The sequence below is a fragment of the Ranitomeya variabilis genome, chromosome 1 (assembly GCF_051348905.1).
Source record: "Ranitomeya variabilis isolate aRanVar5 chromosome 1, aRanVar5.hap1, whole genome shotgun sequence".
In the NCBI taxonomy this organism is placed as follows: domain Eukaryota; kingdom Metazoa; phylum Chordata; class Amphibia; order Anura; family Dendrobatidae; genus Ranitomeya; species Ranitomeya variabilis.
Window position 1 is genome coordinate 959,251,658 of NC_135232.1, and position 27,073 is coordinate 959,278,730.

Consider the following 27,073-nt stretch of genomic DNA (forward strand, 5'->3'; position numbering starts at 1 on the left):
AGTACAAATGGCACTGACTTCCCTATCCTATAATGCCAAGAGCATATTATTGTACACTAAATGTAAATAGTGTAAATGTTCCCATCTGATACATTTGTTGAGAATTTCAAAAGTTTAATGTCCTAAACCGGTAACCACAGTTCTTGGACACTAATAAAAACCAGACAGCAAAATACATGAATCCAACAACACTTCTGTGATCTTCCTCTGCTTACACTGCAACGCAGACATCTGCATGGAGAATGTGTATGATTGCTGTTAATAAAAACAGCCAGATGTGGATCAGCACCAGACAGAACATCCTACACAGCTACCAGTGACCTCACTTCTCCGAAAAATCAACTAGTAAATTACCATCAAAGCCAATGGCATAATCTTCAGTAATCTCCAGTAATGCAAAGCAGCAGGTACACATCTACAAGAATTAACTAGTGTTTTACCATACAATATTTAACCTTTACCATTCTTACAAATAGTTAACAAGAAAACATCTGAGGATCATAAGTAAAACTAAATATGTTTAATAAAAATTGTATCAGATTAGACTCTTTACTCATTGATTGAGGCTTGCTACAGAAATAATGTGAAACTTAGAGGGAACCTGTCACCTCAGAAAACACTATTTAACTGCTGATACAAGTTAAATAGCATTACAATTTTGCCTGGTCATTCTGAATTTAACTTATTTCCTTCTGGGAGCCGCCGGCTTTCAGTCATAGAGGAATACATGGAGTGGAGTGGCTACAGTGACTGCTCACTCAGCTGTGAGTGGTGACTGCAAACACATCCCGGCTCTCTGACTGACAGCTCGCTCTGCACAGAGGGACTACAGAGTGAGCTGACAATCAATGTGCATTTTCTCTCAGTAGCCACACTTTCAGTAAAGTGGACGGACAACATTGTAATGCTATTTACCTGCAGATAAGTGGTCCAAATCGATAAGTTTGCAGTCACTCTGTGTGACTACAGACTTATGAATCCCCACAGCGCACGCACCAGTTTCTGAGCCGGGACCTGAAGGTATGCATGCGTTATACATACCCCCGGCCAGAGCCCATCCAGTGGGTGCAGCCTTGCTCCATACACTTGTATAGAGCAAGGCTGCTCCCTCTAGTCAGCCACGCGAACTGGACGGCCACATCTCTAGTCAGGACACGACCCCACTCTATACAAATATATGGAGCAAGGCTGTGACCACTGGATGGGCTCTGGCTGGGGGTATGTATAACTCATACATAGCCTCCTGTCCAGCTCAGAAACCGGTGAATCCCCTCAGTATACAGTGCGTGTGCTGGGGGTGATTCATAAGTCTGCAGTCACACAGAGTGACTGCAGACTTATCGATTTGGACCAGAGAACCCCTTTAACTCTACATCTGCAGGTACGTAGCATTTTCCAAGGTGACAGGTACTCTTTAAATCAGAGATTGATATATAGTTCTGTGGAACAAAGCAGCATAGTTTGAAACATATTGATTGGCTTCTCTGGTCTAGGAGACTAGTGGGTGGTGTGATTCCATGACTGACAGTCTTCCATGTTTGAGTGCGCATGTAGACATAGCTATCAATTGAGTAAGACCACCCACTGGACTTCTGACCCCAGAATAAGCAGAGGTTTAGGATAAATCAAAAGTTATACTGAATAACCTTTTATTATTGAGTATTATTTTGTTTTAAATGACATAAACACACAGCTACACAAAGAATTTATGGTTTGCAACTTAAAATCAATTAACACTAGTACTTACAGCTTGGCTTAGATCATAGAATGTAGAATTCTACCTTTTACAAATCTAGCTAGTAGATTAGATAGACATTGGACCATCAACTGGCTTCAGGGGGATGAAAAGTCATAGCAGTAAAAAAGCTAGCAGAATTGTGAATACAGCACTGGATGAGCATCAGTAAATAACAAGTAATATATTCATAAGAAATATTACACATTTTATGCAGACATAAGCTATCGAAACATTAATCTATCCATTAATCAGACTTACGGTAATATTTTTTTTTGGAGACTTTATTTCCCATCTCTTCTCCTTTATTAAAGGTATATTGCTTGATGTTAACCTCTTACTGTATGTTTTATTGTTGTGTGTATATGTTTATAACCATTAAAGGAGTGATATAAATGTGATGGTAATCTTAAGAGCAATGCTAGCTATATATATATATATATATATATATATATATATATATATATATATATATATATATATATATATATAAAATTATGTACATTGTAACGTGAAAGAATAATAAGTTTGATTAAAAACACAATTGGGACCTTTGGAAACTCCCTGAACATGTCTCATACTGATAAACTACCGGTGTATATCATATTTCATATATTTTCACTTATTTAGGTATAGGGCAGTAGCATCCTGGAGCCGGGTTCAAGGAAATGGAATCCCTCTTATCACAGCTATTGAAATTGTCTCCATCTGGGTTCTCTCGTTTGTCCTCGCAATCCCTGAGGCTATTGGATTTGTCATGATACAGTTTGACTACAGAGGAGAACAGATTAGTACTTGCATGTTCCATGCTACATCCCCATTTATGGAGGTATGTGTGTATACTATATATGATGTTCTTGTTTATGTGTTCATATTGATCTTCTCTGAGGGCAATGCCATGAGCCCAGACCCTGTAGGGTGGCAAAAGAAATGGCTATGGGTCTGTATTACGTGTATCACTGGTGTTTTCATGAGGAAAAATATTCTTCCTTAGGAGCAATGCATACCTTCATAATATGACATGTAATCCTGAATGCTACTTTTTTTCCCACTTATTTGCATGGAGTCCTTGAAAAAAAACCTCCATGTGCCACTATATAAAATCAGAGGCACACAGACGTAAAGTATTAACTAAAATATTTTGTCAAAAAAACAATATTTTCCATTCATCTGGTCTCGGCATAATGTTAGATGGTTGTCTGGCATTATGTAGAGATGAGTGAATTTGCTCAGGTTCCCTCAAGCTATAGCGCTTGCCGAATAAGCTGCAGAGGGAACCCGGCTTCCTGGATTAGCTGTTCGGCTCTGCAGCTGCATGTGTGGCGCCTGTTTGTTGGGCTCTCCATGCATGTGTCATGACTATCACACAGCCGCCACACATCAGCTGGTTATCAGGAGCGATCCAGGAAGCCAGGTTTCCTCTGCAGCTTATTCGGCAAGCGTCATAGCTTGCCGAATAAGAGGGAACCCGAGCAAATTGGCTCATGTCTAGTATTATGCACCTGTTATTGCCATTGAATAGGGCATGCGCACAATACCCACCGGCACTGCATGCACCTTGGAGGCACCAGCTGATGGAATGTCATCATTGCCGCTCACCTCCTGATTCAGAAGTGGACAGCATCTAGCAACCCTTTAAGGAAATTCACAATGTCCAAACATTCATTGTCAGAGTTGATGTACATATGCAACGGTCATCATACTCCAGACACTATGTTATGTCAATGTAACAAATTAAGCCAATGTGATCTGAGGTTTTGGTGTTGAATCATGAATCAAAAGAGATTCCCACAGAATTATTTTGATAAAATTGCATGTCAACAATACAAACGTAATGACATGTCAATCCAGTATGGATGTTCTGTATACTGTAAATGTGCGGCACGTCCTTGAAAGTATCCAGCGACGTCCCGCTGCCTACATTAATGTAGCTAACAATATCACAGAATGGTCTTTTAAGTTCCACATTAAAAAAAGAAGTACAGGCTTAGGGTGCGAAATTAGGAGAGCGCACTTCACACATTGTGGATGACAATAGTACTAATTTGTAATGATTTATTAGAAACATGAAAGGCAGTTTATACTCTATTATAAAGATGAAAGACCTGGAAGGACAAAGCGGTAACTCATCAAAGTTTACTTTGAAATTTTAATAATAGATCTCCTAGTTTACTGCATTTCAACACCCATTGTAAAATATGAATAATATATCATTATATTTTGTATTGTGTACAGTATATTGTTATCAGGGAATATATCACATTGTGATTAAAGGTGCAGTGAAATGAGATATACTAGTTAATATATAGTCTTAAATCCATATATTAAATGAAATCACTGTATTCCTGAGTCAAAATGTACTTCAACTGTAAGCAGTCTGAGCATATGGCCAGTATATTAATTTGTGCAAAGAACTATGAAAGAGAATGCTTCAGTCTATAATACAGTGCTTCTTCAGCAAAAGCATGTAGATGTGAGGTCTTCATCACCACCAGTGGTTGAGGTCTTTGATAAACCTAAAAATATTGTTCAGTTTATCCTCCATTGTGTCCTCCTGAACCCAGCATAATGATATGTTACTAGAAAAAAGATTGTAGCCACCGAAGGTAGTTTATGATGACTTCTGTAAAAACCACCTCTCCACTTAGCGCTTTGACGACACTTTATCAACAACTGTAGGGTACCTCCTTGGTGAGCCCCACCTCACAGTATGAGACTGTGTAGTAGGGCGTGGATGGTTTATGGAAGCTGAAATAAATGTTAATCAATTGACAGAGATTATAAGTCTCCAGTAAGTGAAGGCTTATAGACTCTACTGACAGAGACCAAAACATTAGAGGGAAGGTGTGTACAGATAAAACAAATGAAGGTATCCAGCCATTTGGATATAAAATTTCACCAATTTATTAGTTCATTGGTGAAGTTCCAGGTACTTTAACAATATGGCACCAAGGCGAAAACCAACATTTTTTTGACATAAAACAATCATGGTCAGTTCTATATCCGAAAACTGTTTATGCTTTGATGCAATATTTTTAATGCACCTGGAACCCTTTAAGGTTGTACTAATAAATTAGTGAAGTTTTATATCCAAATGGCAGGATACATTTGATTGCTTTGTCTGCATCTCAAGCCAAGCAGGAGTTTTTACTTTCCAGTCCACGGATCTTCACAGCCAATCTGATGAACCTTGTACTTTGTGCTTAAGATGTGTGCATATCCTGCTTTATATACACCTTCAGCAATTTACTTCAACTGTCACTAATTCACACCCTAAAGGTACCTTCACACTAAACGACGCTGCAGCGATATCGACAACGATGCCGATCCCTGCAACGTCGCTGTTTGGTCGCTGGAGAGCTGTCACACAGACAGCTCTCCAGCGACCAACGATGCCGAGGTCCCCGGGTAACCAGGGTAAACATCGGGTTACTAAGCGCAGGGCCACGCTTAGTAACCCGATGTTTACCCTGGTTACCATTGTAAATGTAAAAAAAACAAACAGTACATACTCACCTTCTGCTGTCTGTCACAAGTCCCCCGCCGTCCGCTTCCTGCATTGACTGTGAGTGCCGGCCGTAAGGCACAGCACAGCGGTGATGTCACCGCTGTGCTCTGCTTTTACTTTACGGCCGGCACTCACAGTCAGTGCGGGAAGGAGACGGCAAGGGACGTGTGACAGACAGCAGAAGGTGAGTATGTACTGTTTGTTTTTTTTACATTTACAATGGTAACCAGGGTAAACATCGGGTTACTAAGCGCGGCCCTGCGCTTAGTAACCCGATATTTACCCTGGTTACCACTGTAAAACATCGCTGGCATCGTTGCTTTGGCTGTCAAAAACGACGATACACGCTGATCTGACGACCAAATAAAGTTCTGAACTTTCAGCAACGACGAGCGATATCACAGCAGGATCCAGATCGCTGCTGCGGGTCAAACACAACGATATCGCTATCCAGGACGCTGCAACGTCACGGATCGCTATCGCTATCAATGCAAAGTCGTTTAGTGTGAAGGTACCTTAAGGCTTCGTTCAGATGTCCAAGTTTCACACACCTATTCTCTCCATATTTTTTTCATGGATAGTATCCATTATAATAAATGGAGCTGTTCATATGTCCATGTTTTCGGGTGGACCGTTTGCAAAAAAATAACGGAGACATGTCCGTTTTTAAATTGAGTTATGGATCAAAATTACAAAAATAAAATGATCGGTCCATGAAAAATCATTGACAGCACACATTGTAATCTCTGTGCAATCATTGTGATGTCTGTGATTATTAGTGATGAGTGAGTGTGCTTGTTACTCGAGTTTTCCGAGCATGCTCGGGTGTTCTCTGAGTATTTCGGCGTACTCGTATATTATGTTTGTGTCTCCGCAGCTGCATAATTTGTGACTGCTAGACAGCCTGAATACATGTGGAGATTCCTTAACAAGCAGGCAATCCCTGTATGTGTTCAGGTTGTCTAGCAGCCACAAATCATGCAGCTGCAGGGACTCAAACATAATCTACGAGCACGCCCAAGATACTCGGAGAACACCCAAGCATGCTCTGAAAACTCGAATAACGAGCACACTCGCTCATAACTAGTGATTATCATTTCAATGGGTAGGAGAAGCTTTGTAATTAATTTATTTTTTTCATATAAGTAAACTGACTCCCTGACTAAAATCTTATAAAAGCCTTATAAAACTCTGATCTAAAACATTGAATGTAAACCATTTCTTACAAAGCAGAAAAATCACTGACATCTGAAAGAGGCCTAATAATAATGAGGTGCTCTGCTCTTTTTGTCCAAGACTGCACTGCAAAGTAGATGAGTGAGCTGTAAAAAATTGGAAAGTGCCTGCTCTAAGTTAGAGCTAGAATATTTCAAGAATTTTTTATGTGCAGAGTCACATAAAAATGTTGAAATTAACTACAAATATTACCTTCAATTTTTCAGGTATACATATAAAGTAATGTAAAAGACAGATACAGGAAAGATATATATCTTGGTACAGTGTTAGCCAGTGGATAGAAAAATATTTAGAATTGAGAGTCCTCAGTGGTTGATACCTTTTAATGGCTAACTGAAAAGATGGTAACAAATTGCAAGCTTTCGAGACTACTCAGGTCTAACCCTGATGAAGAGACCGGAGTAGTCTCAAAAGCTTGCAATTTGTTACCATCTTTTCAGTTAGCCATTAAAAGGTGTCAACCACTGAGGACTCTCAATTCTAAATATTTTTTGTAAAAGACCGAGACAGTGATCAATGAGCTGTGTTATGAAAGAACATTAGAGTTAGAGAAGCACAACACATGTATCAGTATCATTTATGGTCAAGCTTTTCACTAGCTTTGCCTCGGATGCCTGAAGAGTCATATTGTTAGTCGGTCACGTTCAGTGGAATACTGCTTTAACAAGAACTGTTGTTGGCCAGTGCTTATCTCTCTTGGAAATCGAAATGCTTGGCCTCCAGAAGTATCGTGGTGCACAAGGAAGCCTGCTTTAAATGCACTCTTCCTGTTGAAAATTGTTAACATCTGGACCTGCAGGGAAAACAAAAGCACTTTTATCCTTTTCAGTCGGGCCCTGATGTAAGAAGAGAGGGACGCCCTGTTCAGTGCCCATATTTAATCAGTCACAGGCCCTCCACAGAAATATATTATTTCACATATGAGAGCAGGAAAATAAAATACATTACCTTTCTACATATTAACATAAGATTTTTTGTCTTGTTTTTCTTTACTGCTCCAATTTGTATGTACAGTATGTATAAATGAGAATGTTTGTTATGACACAATAAGTGAGTAGTCACATTGACAAAGATTGACGATCTTCTAGAAAGCACTTGTCACTTTCCTGCGGTATCCACCCAATGTTTTCTGCCACTGGGATCATTCTTATTATATCTATAATATAATGATTCTGCTATCAGATCAATATTTTGTAAATAACTTAAAGTATACCTTAGTATACAGAATAAACTGTCCTGTATATGAGATAAAACACTAGAAGCTGCAGCAACTCTGCCTGTGTCTCCCCCTGCCAGTTCTCTCACAGTGCTCCTCCCTTCACCACTCCCCTCTAAATAAACTTAAAGGGAACCTGTCATCAGAAGAATGCTCTTATCCGGCAGACATGGAGTTAATCTTCAGGTTGATAGAGCAATTAACCTGCCTGGTTCCCGCACTTAGCCAAACGCTATGAAGGAAACATAGCAGAATTCCAGTTTCAGTCACAGGGGTGGCGCCAGTGCCCCCAGCCTGATGAATTGACTCTACATTGGAGCCGGCTGTCAGTCAGGGCCAAGGACAAATTTACAGCCACCACTCTGTATACTCGGAGCACTGACTGAACCCACACTGGCACTGCCCCATGACTGAAACTGGAATATTGCCGGGGGGAATAAAGCTCATTTTCTACCCTCATCATTCGGCCGGCTGGCAGGTAAATAATGATATTAACCTGCAGATTAACCCTACATCTGCTGGTTAATAGCATTTTTTCTGGTGACAGGTTCCCTGTAAGCGGCTGTATTCTGAAACTTCAAAGAATGACTCATACATGGAGAAAGAAGCATTTTCTTTCAAAACATACCGTATGTTAAAAAGTTTCTTCTGTACTATTAATTAAGGTTGTTGAAAGGTCAGTGACCATTTAAGCATTAAACGATTTTTGACCCTGGCAACTGATTTATGCAACTCATGAGTTTTTCACACATGCCTCCAATCCTGGCCGTATTGTAGTATTTATCTACAAAAAATCAAGCTACAGTATGTACAGTGAGCATAAAGAGAGGTTTGCCAATACCAGCACACAAGGAATGATATTTCTTAAATTGTGAGATATAATAAGAGCTTTTTGTTATGATGAATGTTCTTAATCCAAGATGTAACGTCCATAAATGTGGTTATAGCATATAATTGGCCATCTTTACAATAAAAAGGTTTACTCTGTACACGTCTGCCAAACTTTGTTTCACTATTGATAAGCAGGAAAGATATATATCTTGGTACCGTGTTAGCCAGTAGATAGAAAAATGTTTAGAATTGAGAGTCTTCAGTGGTTGATACCTTTTAATGGCTAACTAAAAAGATGGTAACAAATTGCAAGCTTTCGAGACCTGTGTAGTCTCGAAAGCTTGCAATTTGTTACCATCTTTTTAGTTAGCCATTAAAAGGTATCAACCACTGAGGACTCTCAATTCTAAACATTTTTCTATTGATAAGCAAGAATTTCACAAAATATGGAAATCATATATATAGTTAGTCCAGAAATATTTGGACAGTGGACATTGTTGTGCCTGTTGTGCACTGTTCTTCCACGTCACAGAGTGGTCACAGACCCCTACTGCCGAGGATTCAGCTGCCTCTGCTGACATCATGTCTACAGAGCGAAGGCTTCTTTTACACTCCGCTCTATCGACAGATCCCCGCTGCCTAATTGGGGGTGCCGGCAGTCAATCAGAATGACGTTGGAAGTCATGCCCCATCGCATCAGCAGAGGTAGCTAAACCCCAGGCAGGAGCAGTCTCTGACCGCTCTGTGATGGGGAAGAATGGCGCCATGCACATCAGGCAGGTAAGTTGCAATTACCTGCCTGTTAGTGCTTAGGCACATTTTTTGTTTTTCCATGAAGTCCCAGATATACCCTTTAAGGCTGCCATATACACAACATCAAAATTTGCAAACCTTGAGTTTTTAGTGGGACCAGCTACTGTGTGTGATGGCCTCCCGAATGTTTAACAGGAAATGATGGTTTGGGAGGAAAAGAGTCAGGAAGTTTGAACTTACACCCTCAGTACTTTTCCCTAATGAAAAACTATGAGCTCTTGTCCGAGCCAAATATTTATGTGAATCAGGAAGTTGAGAAAAGTGGGTGTGGGCCAAATATACATGGACACCTTTAAGGAAGCAGATGTAGTTGGTTACCACTAGCTGGTATAGTAAATGAGTGGGAACGTGTGCTCTATTTGAGTTGGTAATTTAAAACAATGCAAATTAATATTATTTTATTTTTCATTCTAGTTTTACCAGTATGCAAAGGATTGGTGGTTGTTTGGCTTTTACTTCTGTGTTCCCCTGGCATGTACCGCAATATTTTATACATTAATGACATGTGAAATGCTGCACCAAAGGAAAGGAAGTTTGAGGATAGCCCTGAGCGAGCATCTTAAGCAGGTAAATTGACATTACAGTATTCATATTCTATCTGAATAATTGGGGAGCTAATTTTCTGTGTTTAGATGGTATACAGATTAAACAAATATTTTACTAGCATGATCCTAGTTTCTGGGGACTTAAATCGAGCCCCTCCTTCGGGGAATGCCCCAGTCCCTCCAGCCCTCTTTTGGTGAGGTTTTCACAAACTCTGTCCCCTTTTGACCAAGAGCCTCAGGAAATACCTGGACAGTGGGCAACTATTCCTAACTAACCTACAGATAATAGAAAAAAGGAAGTAAATAATGTAGATACACATAATGATGTCACTGCTTCATTGATATAATAGCACATAAGAACATTTTATTGTAAAATATATAGAAACAGTACAACTGGGCCAGTACTAAAGCGACATAAATACTGCAACACAGATGTTACATAGTGTTAGGGCTGGCGGAACGCACCGAGTATATTTAGATATAATTATTGGTGCGTTCGCTAGCAAATGGTGGCACAATATGGCGGTATAAGCGAACCCTGTTACTTCTCAGAGTCGCACAGAAGGGAAAACGCTGCCTAACAGAGCAAAAGCAATCAGTGATCAGGGAGTAGCAACCACACAAACACCTCCTCTCCGGTGGAGCCGGAATTCTAATGGCTTTACGCCAGCCCTGAATTCACCATACAAAACTCCTCACCAGAGGTGCCGGTATTCTAGTGGCTTATTTCAGCCGGACCCTGACCACAAGCAGACAAGACCACTGAATAGCAAAAGCTCATGACATAAGCTGATCCTAGCGCATGGCCGTGCGGCCATGCAAACCTTTTATAGCTGCAGCAACTTCAGGACCTTCCTAGAGGAGCAATGGGAGCTGCCACAGTACCTGAGCAACTTCAGGACCTTCCTAGAGGACCAATGGGAGCTGCCACAGTACCTGAGCAACTTCAGGACCTTCCTAGAGGACCAATGGGAGCTGCTGCAGTACCTGAGCATGTGACCCCTGACCTCCAATGAGAGGCCTTACCTTGGGCATGCTCAGAAGGGGAAAAGCAGGACAGTCCCAGAGATGTCTGCTTGCCGCTGACCAGTACAGGCTACAATGGCTGAGCCTGGAAAGGCAGCAGTAACCCTTTGCACAGTATCAGGTTGAGCCAGGCGCTGAGACCGACGTCTCCGCTGAGCAGGCTCCACTGCGGCTGGAGAAGAATGGGAGACCGCAGCAGAGATGGTTTGAGACTCCTCCTGTGCAGAGGCGGGAACTCGACCCCTAACACATAGTTTGTATATAGCACATATAGATTAGTGCATACATATTCATTACTCTATACAGATAGCTATTACAGCAAGGTACATATATTGTATACCCTGTGTATATTATTAAAATATAAAGTTAAATCAGAAAATGATACGTAGAAAAACTTGATTTATTGTATATATAACAGACTTTCTTAATGTTTTTTTTTACTGTGGCATGAAAAGCGTGCCAGGTGCTTCTCACAATACTAGAATATTAACAAAAGTTAATTTATTTCAGTTTTTCAAGATAAAAAGTGAAACTCATATATTATATAGAGTCATTACAAACAAAGTGATCTATTTCAAGTGTTTATTAGTGAACTATTTCAAGTGTTTATTTCTGTTAATGTTGATGATTATGCAGCCAATGAAAACTCAAAAGTCATTATTTCAGTAACTTAGAATAATTAACAAGAAAACACCTGCAAAGGCTTTGTAAGCATTCAAAAAGGTCCCTTAGTCTGTTTCAGTAGGCTCCACAATCATGGGGAGGACAGCTGACTTGACAGATGTCCAGAAAGCTCTAATAGACACACTCCCAAAGGAGGGTAAGCCACAAAAGGTCATTGCTAAAGAAGCTGGCTGTTCACAGAGTGCTGTATCCAAGCATATTAATGGAAAGTTGAGTGGAAGGAAAAAGTGTGGCAGAAAAAGGTGTACAAGCAACTGGGATAACCACAGCCTTGAAAGGATTGTTAAAAAAAAGCCAATCAAAAATTTGGGGGAGATTCACAAGGAGTGGACTGCTGCTGGAGTCATTGCTTCAAGAGCCACCACAAAAAGAAGTATCCAGGACATGGGCTACAAGTGTTGTATTCCTTGTGTCAACCCACTCATGACCAATAGACAATTTCAGAAGCATCTTACCTGGGTCAAGGAGAAAAAGAACTGGACTGTTGCTCAGTGGTCCAAGGTGCTGTTTTCAGATGAAAGTAAATTTTTCATTTCATTTGAAAATCAAGGTCCCAGAGTTTAGTGGAAGAGTGGAGGGGCACACAATCCAAGCTGCTTGAGGTTTAGTGTGAAGTTTCCACAATCAGTGATGGTTTGCGGAGCCATGTCATCTTCTGGTGTAGTTCCACTGTGTTTTATGAAGACCAAAGCACTTCATGCTTCCCTCTGCCGACAAGCTTTTTGGAGATGGAAATTTCATTCTCTAGCAGGACTTGGCACCTGTCCACACTGACAAAAGTACCAATACCTGGTTTCCAAACAACAGTATCATTGTGCTTGATTGGCCAGCAAACTCATGTGACCTTAACCCTATGGGGTATTGTCAAGAGGAAGATGAGAAAAACCAGAGCCAACAATGCAGATGAGCTGAAGGCTGCTATCAAAGCAACCTGGGCTTCCATAACACCTCAGCAGTGTCACAAGCTGATCGCCTCCATGCCACACCACATTGATGCAGTAATTGATGCAAAAGGAACCCCGACCAAGTATCGAGTGCATTTACTGAACATACATTTCAGTAAGCCAACATACATTTAAAATTTTAAAATCATTTTGCAAACTGGTAATATAAAATAATCTAATTTACTGAGATAATGACTTTTGTGTTTTCATTGGCTGTAAGCCATACTCATCAACATTAACAGAAATAAACACTTGAAGTAGATCACTCTGTTTGTAATGATTCTATATAATATATGAGTTTCACTTTTTGGATTGAAGAACTTAAATAAATTAGCTTTTTGATGATTTTCAAATTTTGTGAGAAGCACCTGTGTATATATACACTCACCGGCCACTTTATTAGGTACACCATGCTAGTAACGGGTTGGACCCCCTTTTGCCTTCAGAACTGCCTCAATTCTTCGTGGCATAGATTCAACAAAGTGCTGGAAGCATTCCTCAGAGATTTTGGTCCATATTGACATGATGGCATCACACAGTTGCCGCAGATTTGTCGGCTGCACATCCCAAAGATGCTCCATACAAGGCAGGATGGATCCATGCTTTCATGTTGTTTACGCCAAATTCTGACCCTACCATCCGAATGTCGCAGCAGAAATCGAGACTCATCAGACCAAGCAACGTTTTTCCAATCTTCTACTGTCCAATTTCGATGAGCTTGTATAAATTGTAGCCTCAGTTTCCTATTCTTAGCTGAAAGGAGTGGTACCCGGTGTGGTCTTCTGCTGCTGTAGCCCATCTGCCTCAAAGTTCGACGCACTGTGCGTTCAGAGATGCTCTTAGGCCTACCTTGGTTGTAACGGGTGGCGATTTGAGTCACTGTTGCCTTTCTATCAGCTCGAACCAGTCTGCCCATTCTCCTCTGACCTCTGGCATCAACAAGGCATTTCCGCCCACAGAACTGCCGCTCACTGGATTTTTTTTCTTTTTCGGACCATTGTCTGTAAACCCTAGAGATGGTTGTGCGTGAAAATCCCAGTAGATCAGCAGTTTCTGAAATACTCAGACCAGCCCTTCTGGCACCAACAACCATGCCACGTTCAAAGGCACTCAAATCACCTTTCTTCCCCATACTGATGCTCGGTTTGAACTGCAGGAGATTGTCTTGACCATGTCTACATGCCTAAATGCACTGAGTTGCCGCCATGTGATTGGCTGATTAGAAATTAAGTGTTAACAAGAAGTTGGACAGGTGTACCTAATAAAGTGGCCAGTGAGTGTATATATATATATATATATATATATATATATATATATATATATATACCGTATTTTCTGCTTTGTAAGATGCACTTTATTTCCCCCAAATTTGGGGGGGAATGGGGGTGTGTCTTACAAAGCGGATATACCGCTTACCGTTACAGGCTGGGATGAGGGGGTGTCTGCCGCCGCAGTTGTCCGCTGCTGCCCGCCATCGCTGCCGCGGTTGTCCGCCACCGCTCCCGCCAGCCACCGCTGCCGGGGTTGTCCGCTGCTGCCCTGAGTGATGCTGGAGGCTCCGGTGCTGCGGGGGGGGGGCTCTGGCGACATTTTGTGAAAGACCAGAGCCCCCCGGCAGTTCGTCCATGCTTTCCTGTATGACTGACTCCGGGAAAATGGCCGCCGGAATCTCGGGAGATGAGATTTCAGGGCTGAGATCTCATCTCTCGAGATCCCGGCAGCCATTTTCCCGAAGTCCACCGCACAGGAAAGCATGGACGAACTGCCGGGGGCTCTGGCCTTTCACAAAATGTCATCAGAGCCCCCCACAGCACCGGAGATAGCCCTGCAGCACCGGAGACAGCCCTGCAGCACCAGAGCCCCCTGCAGCACCGGAGACAGCCCTGCAGCACCAGAGCCCCCCTGCAGCACCGGAGCCCCCCTGCAGCACCGGAGCCCCCCTGCAGCACCCCTCATCCCACCCTGCAGCACAGGAGCCCCCCTGCAGCACAGGACCCCCCCTGCAGACCCCCTCATCCCAGCCTGCAGCAATGCTCCACTCCTGCCTCCAGCAACGACCCTGGGACCCTGATCCACCACAGCCACAACCCCTGGTAAGCAATAAGACGCATGGATTATAAGAAGCCCCCCCCCCCCCCCCCCCCCGATTTATTAAAAAAAAGTTTTTTCCTATTTTTCTCCTCAAAATTTGGGGTGTGTCTTATAATCTGGAGCGTCTTACAAAGCAAAAAATACGGTATATATATATATATATATATATATATATATATGTATATATAATCTCAAAACAGTCCCCTTTCTGGGTACGGCGAAGTAAATCAAACGATCACACCAACCTCGCCTTACAGGAACCTTTCAGGCTGCACTACAGACTATCCTTTAGCTCTGTCTTTCTCCTGACACACTACTCCTACTTGAGCTTGACCAGGTGTGGTTTTTATTAGGCCAGTAAGACCCGTACTGAAGTATGGGAGAAACTTTTCCCACACAGGTTCTTTTGGTCGCTCCTAAATCTCAGAGCCAATATCCAGTCAAAATTAAAATCATCTCAGTAATACATACCTACCATCCAGGATCTTACCTCCTACTTTCTTACTATGTATATATATATATATATATATATATATATATATATATATATATATATATATCAGATAGGGGCAGAACTCAAGGTAAATAAGGTGCAAACATTCTTGACATTCATTAGCCCATGTGGTGACGTTTTGGTTTGAAAAATTAGACAGGCTTGGCAGCCAGATATTGCTTGTAGATAGTTCTGGACCCCGTTCTCAAGATATGACGCAAGATAGATGTATGTCCAATTGAAGGGATCCGCATCTACTATACATATATGGTATACACCATTGATAAGCTATAAATGTACGAGATGAGAATACCAGTGGTTCTCTGCATATTTTTTAAACTTTCCATATGATAGCCGAAAAAAGTAAATCCAGCTTCAGAAATCCAATTTATATTTAAGTATCAAATTTATTATGCAAATTAAAAATATGACAACAGCATGGTAGTCCCAGCCCCTTCTTAGGGACATAATAGGCAGATGTGTTTCAGACCCTCAGGTCTTTAATCATTGTCCAATGATAAAAGACATGAGGGTCTGAAATACGTCTGCCTATCATCTCCCTGAGCCGGGGCTGTGACTATCACGCTGTTGTCATATTTTTATTTTACAAATTTGATACTTTTATAGGCATCGAATTTCTGAAGCTGGATTTACCTTTTTCGGCTATCGATTGATCTTCCTGCTGCACAGCTGGATTTTCCTTGTTCCAGACTCCACTATGGGTGAGCTGACATAATCCCCTGTCTTATGTTTATTCCATATGGTAAGTTGACGTATAACAAAAAAAAATCAACTACTGTATATTAACAATTAGGCAGCACTGGAGCGAGAGGGGTGGATGTATTCTGGCAGATATGACTTGTTTCTTTGCTTATAAGCCAACCTATCCTCTCTAAAAATTTTAAAAATAAGTTGAAAAAACCTGATGAAATATCAGTAACTGATCTGTATCAATCTATATAATTACTTGTAATAATAAAATGTAATATCTTCTTCACACAGAGGCGTGAGGTTGCAAAGACCGTGTTCTGCTTAGTTGTGATATTTGCTCTGTGCTGGTTCCCCATGCATCTAAGTAGAATAATTAAGAAAACTTTATACAATGAATATGACACTGGACGTTGTGAGCTTCTCAGGTAATAATCACACAATGAATTTCTGCTGTAATAGTAAAGCATTTTGCATTATATAATTCATTATGTATTTCATTTCAGTTTAATTAAAGTATTTAGAAAAAATTAAGTAAAGAATGAATATGTTTATACATTATTTAAATGTAGCTGTTTTTTCTTAAAACTTCTCCTGGGATCACCATATTAGAGAAATTCATTTATTGTAGTCTTCTGTATAGACAGAATTGCTTTATGTTAGCTTTGTTCTCTCGGAGTGTTTTTATTATTAAGGTTTTCAGGAAAAGAGGAAAAGATCAATTACAGCTTCACACCAGAGAACAGACAGTGACATGGGAGATCTATACAAAGCCTTATCTTTATGTACAATGTATAGTGTTAATATCCTGTCTGATCTATGCCTCCAGCAGTAAAAAGCCTATTACTTGTCATTAAATTCCATGACTTCTAAAGAAAATTGGTAGACTCAGATGATCCTGCCCCAGTCTACACAGCAAATCTGAAAAATGTACCACAGAGATCTCTCTGTCATTTTCTGGTTCTACGTTCCCTTCTTTTATTGAAACTTTAACAAAGTGAATGGTCACCATCCATACTTTATTGAAAAACAATCTATACTTTTTAGAAAAAAATGTAAGACAGACAAAAGACAACAAAAACATTAAAAGTGCACCAAATGTACAAGAACCTCAAAATTCAAAATAATTGAGGTTATTATATAATTTAATCAGTACCTCATCTCCAAAGCAAGGATAAAAAAGGCTTGATTTTGTTCCAAATTTTCTAAAGAAAAATAATGCAGTATCAAAAAATTACTAATTTGAGTAGGCATAAAGTTAATCTTCAGAGTGCAATGCGCATAATCATAATAATAAATAGAAGGTTCATCCAAAAGTGGTGGGAGGAAAGCACAATGTTTAAATCAAATTTATGTAGTAAGGCTACGTTCACACTAGCGTTGTGCGCCGCTGCGTCGGCGACGCAACGCACAACGCACGCAAAAACGCGGCAAAACGCACGCAAAAACGCTGCGTTTTGCGACGCATGCGTCGGTTTTTGCCAAAAATCGGACGCAAGAAAAATGCAACTTGTTGCGTTTTCTTGGTCCGACGCTTGCGGCAAAAAAGACGCATGTGTGGCACAACGCAACAAAAAAAAACGCATGCGTCCCCCATGTTAAGTATAGGGGGCACATGACGCATGCGTCGCCGCTGCGTCGCCGACGCAAACCCGACGCACATTAGCCAAACGCTAATGTGAACGTAGCCTAATATGTGCTCCTGAAATAATCATGATGGAGTACATAAAAAAGTTGAAATCCAATGAATACCTTATTGATTGCTCCAGTACCATATGAGAACAGGTATGATGCTGCGTTCTGGCATCATATCACAGTAACCATTTTATCATCAATATGTAACCTGGTATATGAACTGTGGCATAACAACGCTGCACATCTTTGAAGGTTGCCAACGTTCATACAAGTCACTTGAGTTGAGTAACATAGCAGACGACCATTACATTCTGATACTGCCTATCCCAAGCTAAAAGCCACAGCATGTACTTATGATCCTCATGCAAGTAATGTGTCTGCCAAAGTATATGCTATCAGTAATCCTTTGCTGCTGGTAAGAAAGAAATCCTGAAGATTTTGAAATTTGAAGATTATGTAGTCTATTCTCCATGCATTTTGAAATCTGTTTACTCCTTCAGGAGAACCACTTAACCCAAGACTTCTGTGTGGTTGTCTTGAGGAAGAAATCAGATAGACTTCGAGACGCGTTGGGAATTAAACTAAATGTTCTTCAAATTTCAAGGACTTCAGAACTCCTTTCTTACAAGCAGCGCAGCATTATTCGCTCTTCCATTGTAAATCCTGATATCTATATTGAAGATTGCAACCAACGGAGCTGCAGAAGCTGGATCTATCATTAAGTTTCTGTAAGAGTTGTGCTTTCTCACAACTCAAGCAGGTGAGCAGTTACTGCACCATATATACACCTATCTGGATAATGAACGTTATGCACTTTCTGTCCTTTTTAACTTTACTTTAAAGTAAATGTTGTGGCTCACCTGTTGAGAAGAATTCTTTAAATTGTACATGAGACAAGTAACACGGACTGAAGGTGATGGTCTTACCACATGGCACCTGAATCAGCTAGTACCAGGACAGGAGGGTACGCAGGACAGCAGATTCATGGTTAAGTGTGAACCGTACCACTATAGCACACTATAGAGTTGAGCGGGCAACATTACCAGAATTCACAAATTGGAGCTAGGAAGCCGTTCCAGATAGATGAATAGCAGGCAGAAGTTTTCTGGACAAATGATTAGACAGCTAAAATAAGTGAATGATGAGATAAATTGCTGTAGTACACGTGTTACCTGAAAGCTGTGCTTCCTGAATACTCAGACAGCACATGGCTGTCTGAGTTGGTTTTCAGAGGTCTTGGTTGAGGATATTGTCAATTAACCACAGTAGCCTACACAGACTTGCACAAAGGAAACTGATCCTAGGAGAAACGACCAAGGAAAAAATGGCAATTTATATAGTTTGCGACAAATCAAATTACATTTGACAAATCTAGCCACAGAATGGATCTTTGTTAATATATCACTATCTATATTATGAATCCAATCATTATATAAGTTAAGTGTCATAATATTCCATGGGTTTCCATCTCCTGTCATTCTAAATAATGAACTACTTTTCTTTATGCACATTGCATTTTGAAGATGAACTTTATGCCTACTTGATTTTTTTAGTTTTTTTTTATACTTCATTATTTTATTTTAGGGTCTACTTGGAACAAATTATTTCTATTTGGGATATTGCATTCATTATACTGCATATTAATCACATAAATACAGTATTCATTCAGTTAAGGCAATTTACACCATAAGGGTACGCTCACACTAGCGTCCCATTCTCATCCAGAAACGTAGGATTATTTCCTCACTTGTCATCCGTGTCCAATCCGATTTTTTTACTCAGCAGATATTAATCTTTTACAGGACCAATTACAGTTCTCCTATGCTGCAGAAATGTAATGTATCCATAAAAATCGTATGTCGTAATGATGGTCCGTGTGGCATGCAGTTTTTTTCTCACACCCATCAGATTTCGGAGTGGAATCACAGCATACTGCAATTTTTTTCTCATTTCGAATACAGCTGAGAAAAAATACGCAGATCTGCACTTTATCACTTGAATATCGGTGGTCCGAGATTCATTTCTCGCATTGCTCTTGTCCAAATTTGACACTAGCGTGAGCGAACCCTAAGGGGCGAACTCTAAACATATAAGAGTTTTGAATGTGAATTACAGGTTCTTGTAATTTGGTGCACTTAAGGTTTTTAAAATAGCTCTCAACTTTCGGCCTTATTTTTTTCAATAAAGTATGAATTGTTTTTTAACTATAAATGTGCAGCCCAGTTTATGAATTTACCTTTCGCCCTGAAATTTGGTATAACTGCTTTACTAAAGCCCTCTTTTTTTTTGGCTAATTTGAACAAAAAATCTGCTAATGAGATTATAATAGAAAATTGTTACTTGTTTTAAGTCCCTGATATTTTATCAAACGTTGATCCCATCTGAAATCTTACTTTAATTTAATTTTTAAAAATGTCTAATTTTTGTGTCTCCAGCTGGGAAACCCAGACAAAGATAGGATGCGTCATTGGATGATGTGCTTATGTCTCTGTATGGCTTACTTTTGTACTGCTGTGCATGGCTTTCATCATTGTCTGTCACAATTCAGGGTGAGATATTAAGGTCTAGTTCCTAGGTTTTTAGGTTTGTATCTAGTAGATAAACAAGATGTTAACGCGTTCATGCTTTTTTCTTGTCTAGTTTTCTGCTGGTGATGGACTTTATCAGTGTTAACTTGGCTGCCCTCAACTCGTGTATAAATCCAATAGCGCTCTACTTTGTCAGCAAGAAGTTTAAAAACTGCTTCCAGGTAAGAATATTTGGTTTTGAAACATATTTAAAGTTTTAGTTACTTATGCATCGTATATTAAAAAAGGAATGAAAAATATGGGCCAACCAAAATGGTAAAAGAAAAGAAAAATGTTATTACACTATGTATAAAAATATCACAAATATGATATAAAGGAAACCATAAATGTAACAGGCAAAGAAAAAGTGCATTTGGGTGGGTGGATGTAAATGGCTATCATAATGCAGAAAAAACACTGAATGCATGTGACATTGAGTTTGTAAAGAATAGTAGTGGGGAACTAAGTAGCCAAACTGGTTACTCCGCAAGCAAATGCCAGTCGAGTATCTGTCATGATGGAAATCATAGAAGGAAATCCAAGTGCATGCGAGATGACCTGTATATTAGTGGGAGGCTAAATCATATGCCATATCACTATCAATTGCCATATCAGTGGTAGGCTAAATATTCTGCTATATCAGTTACACCCCTACAACACTAAACATGCACATCGTTGTGTATAAAGGATAACACCAGAATATGAAATAACATAAATACTGTTAAAAGCAGAGAGTTATTAGAAGATGGATATCTCAAAAGGCAAAAAAATGACAATGAAAATGGTGATATAAATTGTAGCCATAACAAATCATATACCGTACATACATCCACCCAGGAAAAACACACCCACTGTGTGTTTCGCTTCAGCTTCGGCTGGAGTCATATGTTAATAAGATATGAAGTGTCCACCATGCATTTCTTAACCAGTGAAGTTTCCTGGACTATCGTCTGTAAACATTCCTAAACCCATCCCCTTTAGTGACAACTATATCTGTCGTCAGTGCCATATACCGTGCTATTTCAACCCCATCACTGTGGACAGGGTTAGCCATCAATCAGATATATAGTGGGGAAAATAAGTATTTGATACACTGTCGATTTTGCAGGTTTTCTGACCTACAAAGAATGGAGAGGTCTGTAATTTTTATTGTAGGTAACCTTCAACTGTGAGAGACAGAATCTAAACAAAAATGAAAATCACATTGTATAATTTTTAAATCATTAAACAGCATATTATTGCATAAAATAAGTATTTGGTCACCTACCGACCAGCAAGAATTCTGACTCCCCAAAACCTGTTTTTCTTTAAGAAGCCCTTCTACTCTGCACTCATTACCTTTATTAATTGCACCTGTTTGAACTCGTTAGCTGTGTGAAAGACACTTGTCCACACAATCACACTCCAACCTCTCCACCATGGCCAAGAACAAACAGCTGTCTAAGGACACCAGGGACAAAATTGTAGACCTGCACAAGGCTGGGATGGGGTACAGGACAATAGGCAAGCAGCTTGGTGAGAAGGCAACAACTGTTGGCATAATTATTATAAAATGACAGAAACACAAGATGACTGTCAATCTTCCTCAGTCTGGGGCTCCATGCAAAATATCGCCTGGTGGGGTAAAGATGATTCTGAGAAAGGTCAGGAATCAGCCAAAAACTAAACGGGAGGACCTGGTCAATGACCTGAAGAGAGCTGGGACACAATAGAAAATCTTTGGAGGAAGCTAAAACTCAATATGATCCAACGACAGCCCCGAAACCTGAAAGATCTGGAGAAGATCTGTATGGAGTAGTAGGCCAAAATCCCTGCTGCAGTGTGTGCAAACTTGGTTAAGAACTACAGGAAACATCTGACCTCTGTAATTGCAAACATAGGTTTCTCTACCAGTATTAAGCTCTGTTTTTCTATTGTATGAAATATTTATTTCATGCACAGAAATGCAAATTAATTATGTAAAAGTCATACAATGTGATTTTCTGGATTTTTTTTTAGATTCCATCTTTCACAGTTGAAGTTTATCTATGATATAAAAAATTACAGACCTCTCCATTCTTTGTAGGTGAAAAAGCTTGCAAAATTGGCAGTGTATCAAATACTTACTTTCACCACTGTATATTAAGGGAAATTTCCCTTCATATACCTTATTACACAGGAAATATATACCTAGCCTCAACAAATAGCCAAAACATAGCAGGGGAATCTAGTGGTCTATTTGCAGAGGCCACAATATGGCACTCGAAGCCTCTTATGCTGAGCTTCACAGCCTTTGAACCTATTAGCTTTGCATGAGAAAATTCTAACATTGCACAGCTGCCTAAGAAAAAGAAACAACTGATCTGCTGGCTGACGCTTTTCAACTTTTGGCAGAAAAGCTTTAAATATAAGTTGAGCGGAGGTACAGTTGTCATGAATTTTATTAAACTAATCTGGAACTATTGTAAGATATGGAAGAATAGAGTGAGGCCAGTGTAGTCAGGCCGAGTTGTAAAATAAATAAAATTAGGGTAGTGGTTGAGGTTGTGAACAGTGGGTGAGATAGGCGGAAAACCAGAACACAAAGTACAGTGTGGCTGATTCTACCACATGCCATGTCACCATCAAGAGAATATGGTAAAATATGGGAGAATAGGCATGTAAGGGGGGGAAAGTAACAAATTGAAGAGCATAGTAATACATGACAGTAGAATTACATTTAAAGAGTGTGTCCCATCTTCTGAAGCAGAAACACTGGAGGCTGAGGGGGTGACTGTTCCTGCTTCTGCTGTGGGCCTGAACTGTTTGTATTCATGATGCGCCTACTGTACAATGGCATGTAAAAGTTTGGGCACCCCTGGTCAAAATTATTGTTAATGTGAACAGTTAAGCAAGCTGAAAATGAAATGATCCCTAAAAGGCCTAAAGTTAAATATGACACGTTTCCTTTGTATTTTAGACAAAAAAAATATGTACATCGTCATTGTTTATGTTTTAAAAATGACAAAAAGGAAGATGAGATGATGCAACAGTTTCGGCACCCTTGGAGATTTGTGTTCAGATAACTTTGATCAAAGTGTCAGACCTTAATTAGTCTGTTAGGGTTCACTATCATTGTTAGAAAAGGCCAGATGATGCAAATTTCCCAGCTTTATAAAACCGCAGCCTCCTAACCTTGAGCCAAAAAACAACAGCCATGGGTTCTTCTAAGCAGCTGCCTAGCTCTCTGAAAGTGAAAATAGTGAAGGCCCACAAAGCAGGAGACGACTATAAGAAGATAGTAAACTGTTTTCAAGTTTCCCTTTCCTCAGTTAGTTCAAAATGTAATTAAGAAATGGCAGTTAACATGAATAGTGGAGGTCAAGATAAAATCTGGAAGACCAAGCAAATTTTCAGTGAGAGCTGTTCGTAGGATTGCTACAGAGGCAAATCAGAACCCCCACTATGTGTGGATAAAAAAAAGGCACAGAATTTCCAGAAAAGAGCATCTCACCAACTATTAAGCATGGTGGAGAATCAATCATGCTTTGGGATTGTGTTGCAGCCAATGGTATGAGGAACATTTCATGGTTAGAAGGAAGAATGGATTAAATTAAATTTTAACAAGTTCTTGTTACAAAAAAAGCTGAAGTTGAAAACAGGATGGCTTCTACAAATTGGTAATGGTCCTAAACACATGTCAAAATCCACAATAGACTACCTCAAAAGGTGTAAGCTGAAGTTTTTACAATGACCCTCACAGTCCCCTGATCTGAACATCATTAAAAATCTGTGGCTAGGCGTCAAAATAGCAGTGCATGCAAGATGACCCAGGAATCTCACAGAACTGGAAGAATTTTCCAAGGAAGAATGGATGAAAATCCCTCAAATAAGAAGTGAAAGAGTTGGCTAGATACAAAAGGCATTTTACAAGCTGTGATACTTGTTAATTATGAATAAACTCTTATATGTGATTGGAATTCAGGACAGCACGCCATATCATAGGTGTATAGAAGCACAGGTAGGATTCTGACAAACACCAGTTAATTTTAGCGCATATCACAGTTTATTCATAATTAACATAGTTCATTGCGCACGTGGGCTTAAAGTGCGCTTATATGCAACTTTAAAAACAAAATATTGGGGAGCGTTGATGCACATATTTTAATGCTTTTGCAAGCCTGTGATACTTGCAAAAGAATATGCCACTAGGTATTAACCATGCAGGATGCCAAAACTTTTGCATTGCGCCATTTTAGTTTTTTAAATGTAAAAGATGAAAACATATTTTTTTGCCTAAGATTGTTTTTTCGATAGAACAAGGCAAATTGTAATAAAAAAATAATTGCATAGTTGCTTGTTTTTTCTATAGGCTTATAAACCGTTGTTAAAAAAGAACCTGTCATCAGAATGTTATATCCGTAACAAGTGGCATGCATGATAAGGCACTACAATGCTGAGTAAATCCTTGCCTTACCTGTAGATGTACATTTTTCTGTTTTAGAGAAATCCATGAATGAAATTGTATGCTAATGAGTTGTAAGTGCAGTGGGCGGGCTCTTCTCCTCCCTCTCTCCCTGCATCGAGTCTCTGACTGACAGGTCACTCCTGTGTCAGTGACCTCTCAGGATTTTTTCCAAGCAAGGTAGGAATTGAATCAACATTAAAGAACCCTTACATACGTGACATTAGTATAGGGGTATAAAATCGTGATGACAGGTTCTCTTTATCATAGATTCTGTTTCCAGTAACAAAGTCTGTATCCTTCCTTCTACACAAGTCCCTAGTGTCGTCATGTGCTTTCCCCTACAATAAATGGTTAATCATTTGCAGTATATCCTATGTACTTACATGAATATATATGTATACCTTTCCTATCTTTCATTCTAGTCGTGTCTTTGTTGCTGTTGCCAATCAAAGACTCTCACAAGTACATCTCCAATGAATGTCACCAGTATTCAGTGGAAAAATCATGACCAAAATTACTACGTTGCTGACAGAAGCATCCACAAGGACAGCATCAACTAACCACATCCTTCAGGTTCAACGGCATCGGGAAACATCAAAATGAATGGCTTTCTTCAAAGCTAGGATCTTTTTTTTTACAAAAATAGAACTTCTTCAGCAGACTTTGAGGAATTTGCCATTGGGTTTCAAAGACTACCTGGAGCACTGATGAATCAGAGCTACATGCACATGGTTTTTATTGGCTGTAATACAGTCTTCATGATTTTTTCTTGGTATTGCTTGCAGGTTGGTCTAGTGTTGTCCTACATATGGGCCAGAGAAGAATCAGACACAAGAATGGCTGTATTAAGACTGGCATGAGGGAAACCCTGAAGAATTTGTGGGCAGCTATAACTCCTGCTATGATCCACTCACAGAAATCCAGAATTTTATTGAATGTTATATAAGTCCTACCGTGTGTAAGGTCTCGTGCATACGGCACAGAAGCTTTGTGATGGCACAATGATTAACATATGGGTCTCAACTACACATCTGTGTGTGACTGTGTGCCGCCTTACATGTGTGGGGTACCGTATGTACGAAGCTATACTCACCTAGCGGCATTCCTAAATATACATGACATCCAGTAGAGCATGCCACAATTTATTTTCTGTTGCATTCATACAGAATCCAACAGAAAAATAAACTTTGTGCCTTCATATGGAATTGGACTTATACGAAGGTACAGTAAAGATGCCCTAAAGGTACCCTGTTACAGCTCCATGTAAATCTGCAGTACGGCCTTATGCATGAGGCCTAAGAGGGTGAATTTAACCTACAGTATTTCTATTGTTATTATATATAAATATAACTATAATTTCTTTGTATATAGCAATTTTTATTTAACGTATCTTAAAAAATATATTTTTTAATCTGAAAGCCTAGAAGATTGTGGAATATTGTATTATGGCATGAGCTGTACTTGCATTTTTCAGGGAAGTGATGTAATAGGGAAAGGACACGCATTTTGTAGCACTTCATTGTACATAGCCTTACTATATAACAATAGATAATGGCATTTTTAAGTGCATGACAACAAGACACATTAAAGTGTGCTTACGAATGAAATTATTGTATCTGAATATATTGTATTCATATGATGTATACATCATATAAATGATAGTACTTGTGAAATGTAATTAAAGGGTTTCACTAAAACTGAACTTTCCAACAAAGAATTCATTTATAACACTTTTTTGGTTAGAACAATACATATGAAGGGTCACATAAAAATGAGAAAGCTGTCCTGGGCCATCGGTAAGCGGTGGCTAAGTAGCACTATCTATCTGCCATATCATATCTACCTCTTATGTTATGCCATATAGTGCCCAAATGATGCAATAATCCCATACCTAAAAAAACTCAGAAGACAGTTGCCTAAATAATACTTTCCAATTAATTGATCGAGGATGGAGCTTTGGACATCATATATGGGAATGTGCTTCCAAGACTATCAAAGACAGTAATGACACAAGATGGGAGTCACTGGTTGTCCACCTATAAGAACAGACCTGGTTTTGACTATGGCAACTAATAATATTCCAGATTGACATTTTTACATCAATTTTCTTAGTCTCAGTCTTGTTGGGTTTTATGAGTATCATCTCTATTTTTTATCAGAACTTATTTATATATACACAAGGCTTGTGTTATTAGATATATCAGCTAAAGAGAACTTGTCACCAATGCAAATTGTCAGTTTTTGCTTTTATTATATTACCACTGCTCCCATGAGTATTTTGTTTTTTTATCTTTTTACCACCATATGGTTCCGGAGATAAGGGCCTTTTCATTTTCTGCAAATTGCTGCTCTGCATTATCGTGAGCACCTCAACATTGTTAAAAACTTAACATTTTTAAACCACAAAAATTAGAACAAAATAAAAATGCCAATATCTCTGGAACCGTATGGTAGATTTTTGAAAAGAAAAAAAATTGGAATAATCAGGGGAGAGGTGGAAGATAAAATTGTTTAACAATAGTAAAACAAAACAATATTCTCTTGAACAGTGTGATTGTGTTAGTACTATTATCCTTTGTTCTACCTGAGAAGATCCACAAACTATGTAAAGGCAA

The 27,073-nt window shown here is 39.5% G+C and overlaps 1 protein-coding gene across 1 annotated transcript in view; it reads left to right on the forward strand.

Annotated features, from left to right (window-relative positions):
• Positions 1 to 26,160, forward strand: part of EDNRA (endothelin receptor type A) — a 67,658-nt gene extending 41,498 nt beyond the window's left edge. The window contains exons 4-8 of the mRNA XM_077279298.1: positions 2,366 to 2,564; positions 9,754 to 9,906; positions 16,125 to 16,258; positions 20,106 to 20,214; positions 24,881 to 26,160. Coding sequence (XP_077135413.1) covers positions 2,366 to 2,564; positions 9,754 to 9,906; positions 16,125 to 16,258; positions 20,106 to 20,214; positions 24,881 to 25,018 — 733 coding nt within the window. The 3' untranslated portion in view covers positions 25,019 to 26,160. The remainder of the gene's footprint in view (positions 1 to 2,365; positions 2,565 to 9,753; positions 9,907 to 16,124; positions 16,259 to 20,105; positions 20,215 to 24,880) is intronic.
• The last annotated feature ends 913 nt before the right edge of the window (positions 26,161 to 27,073 follow it).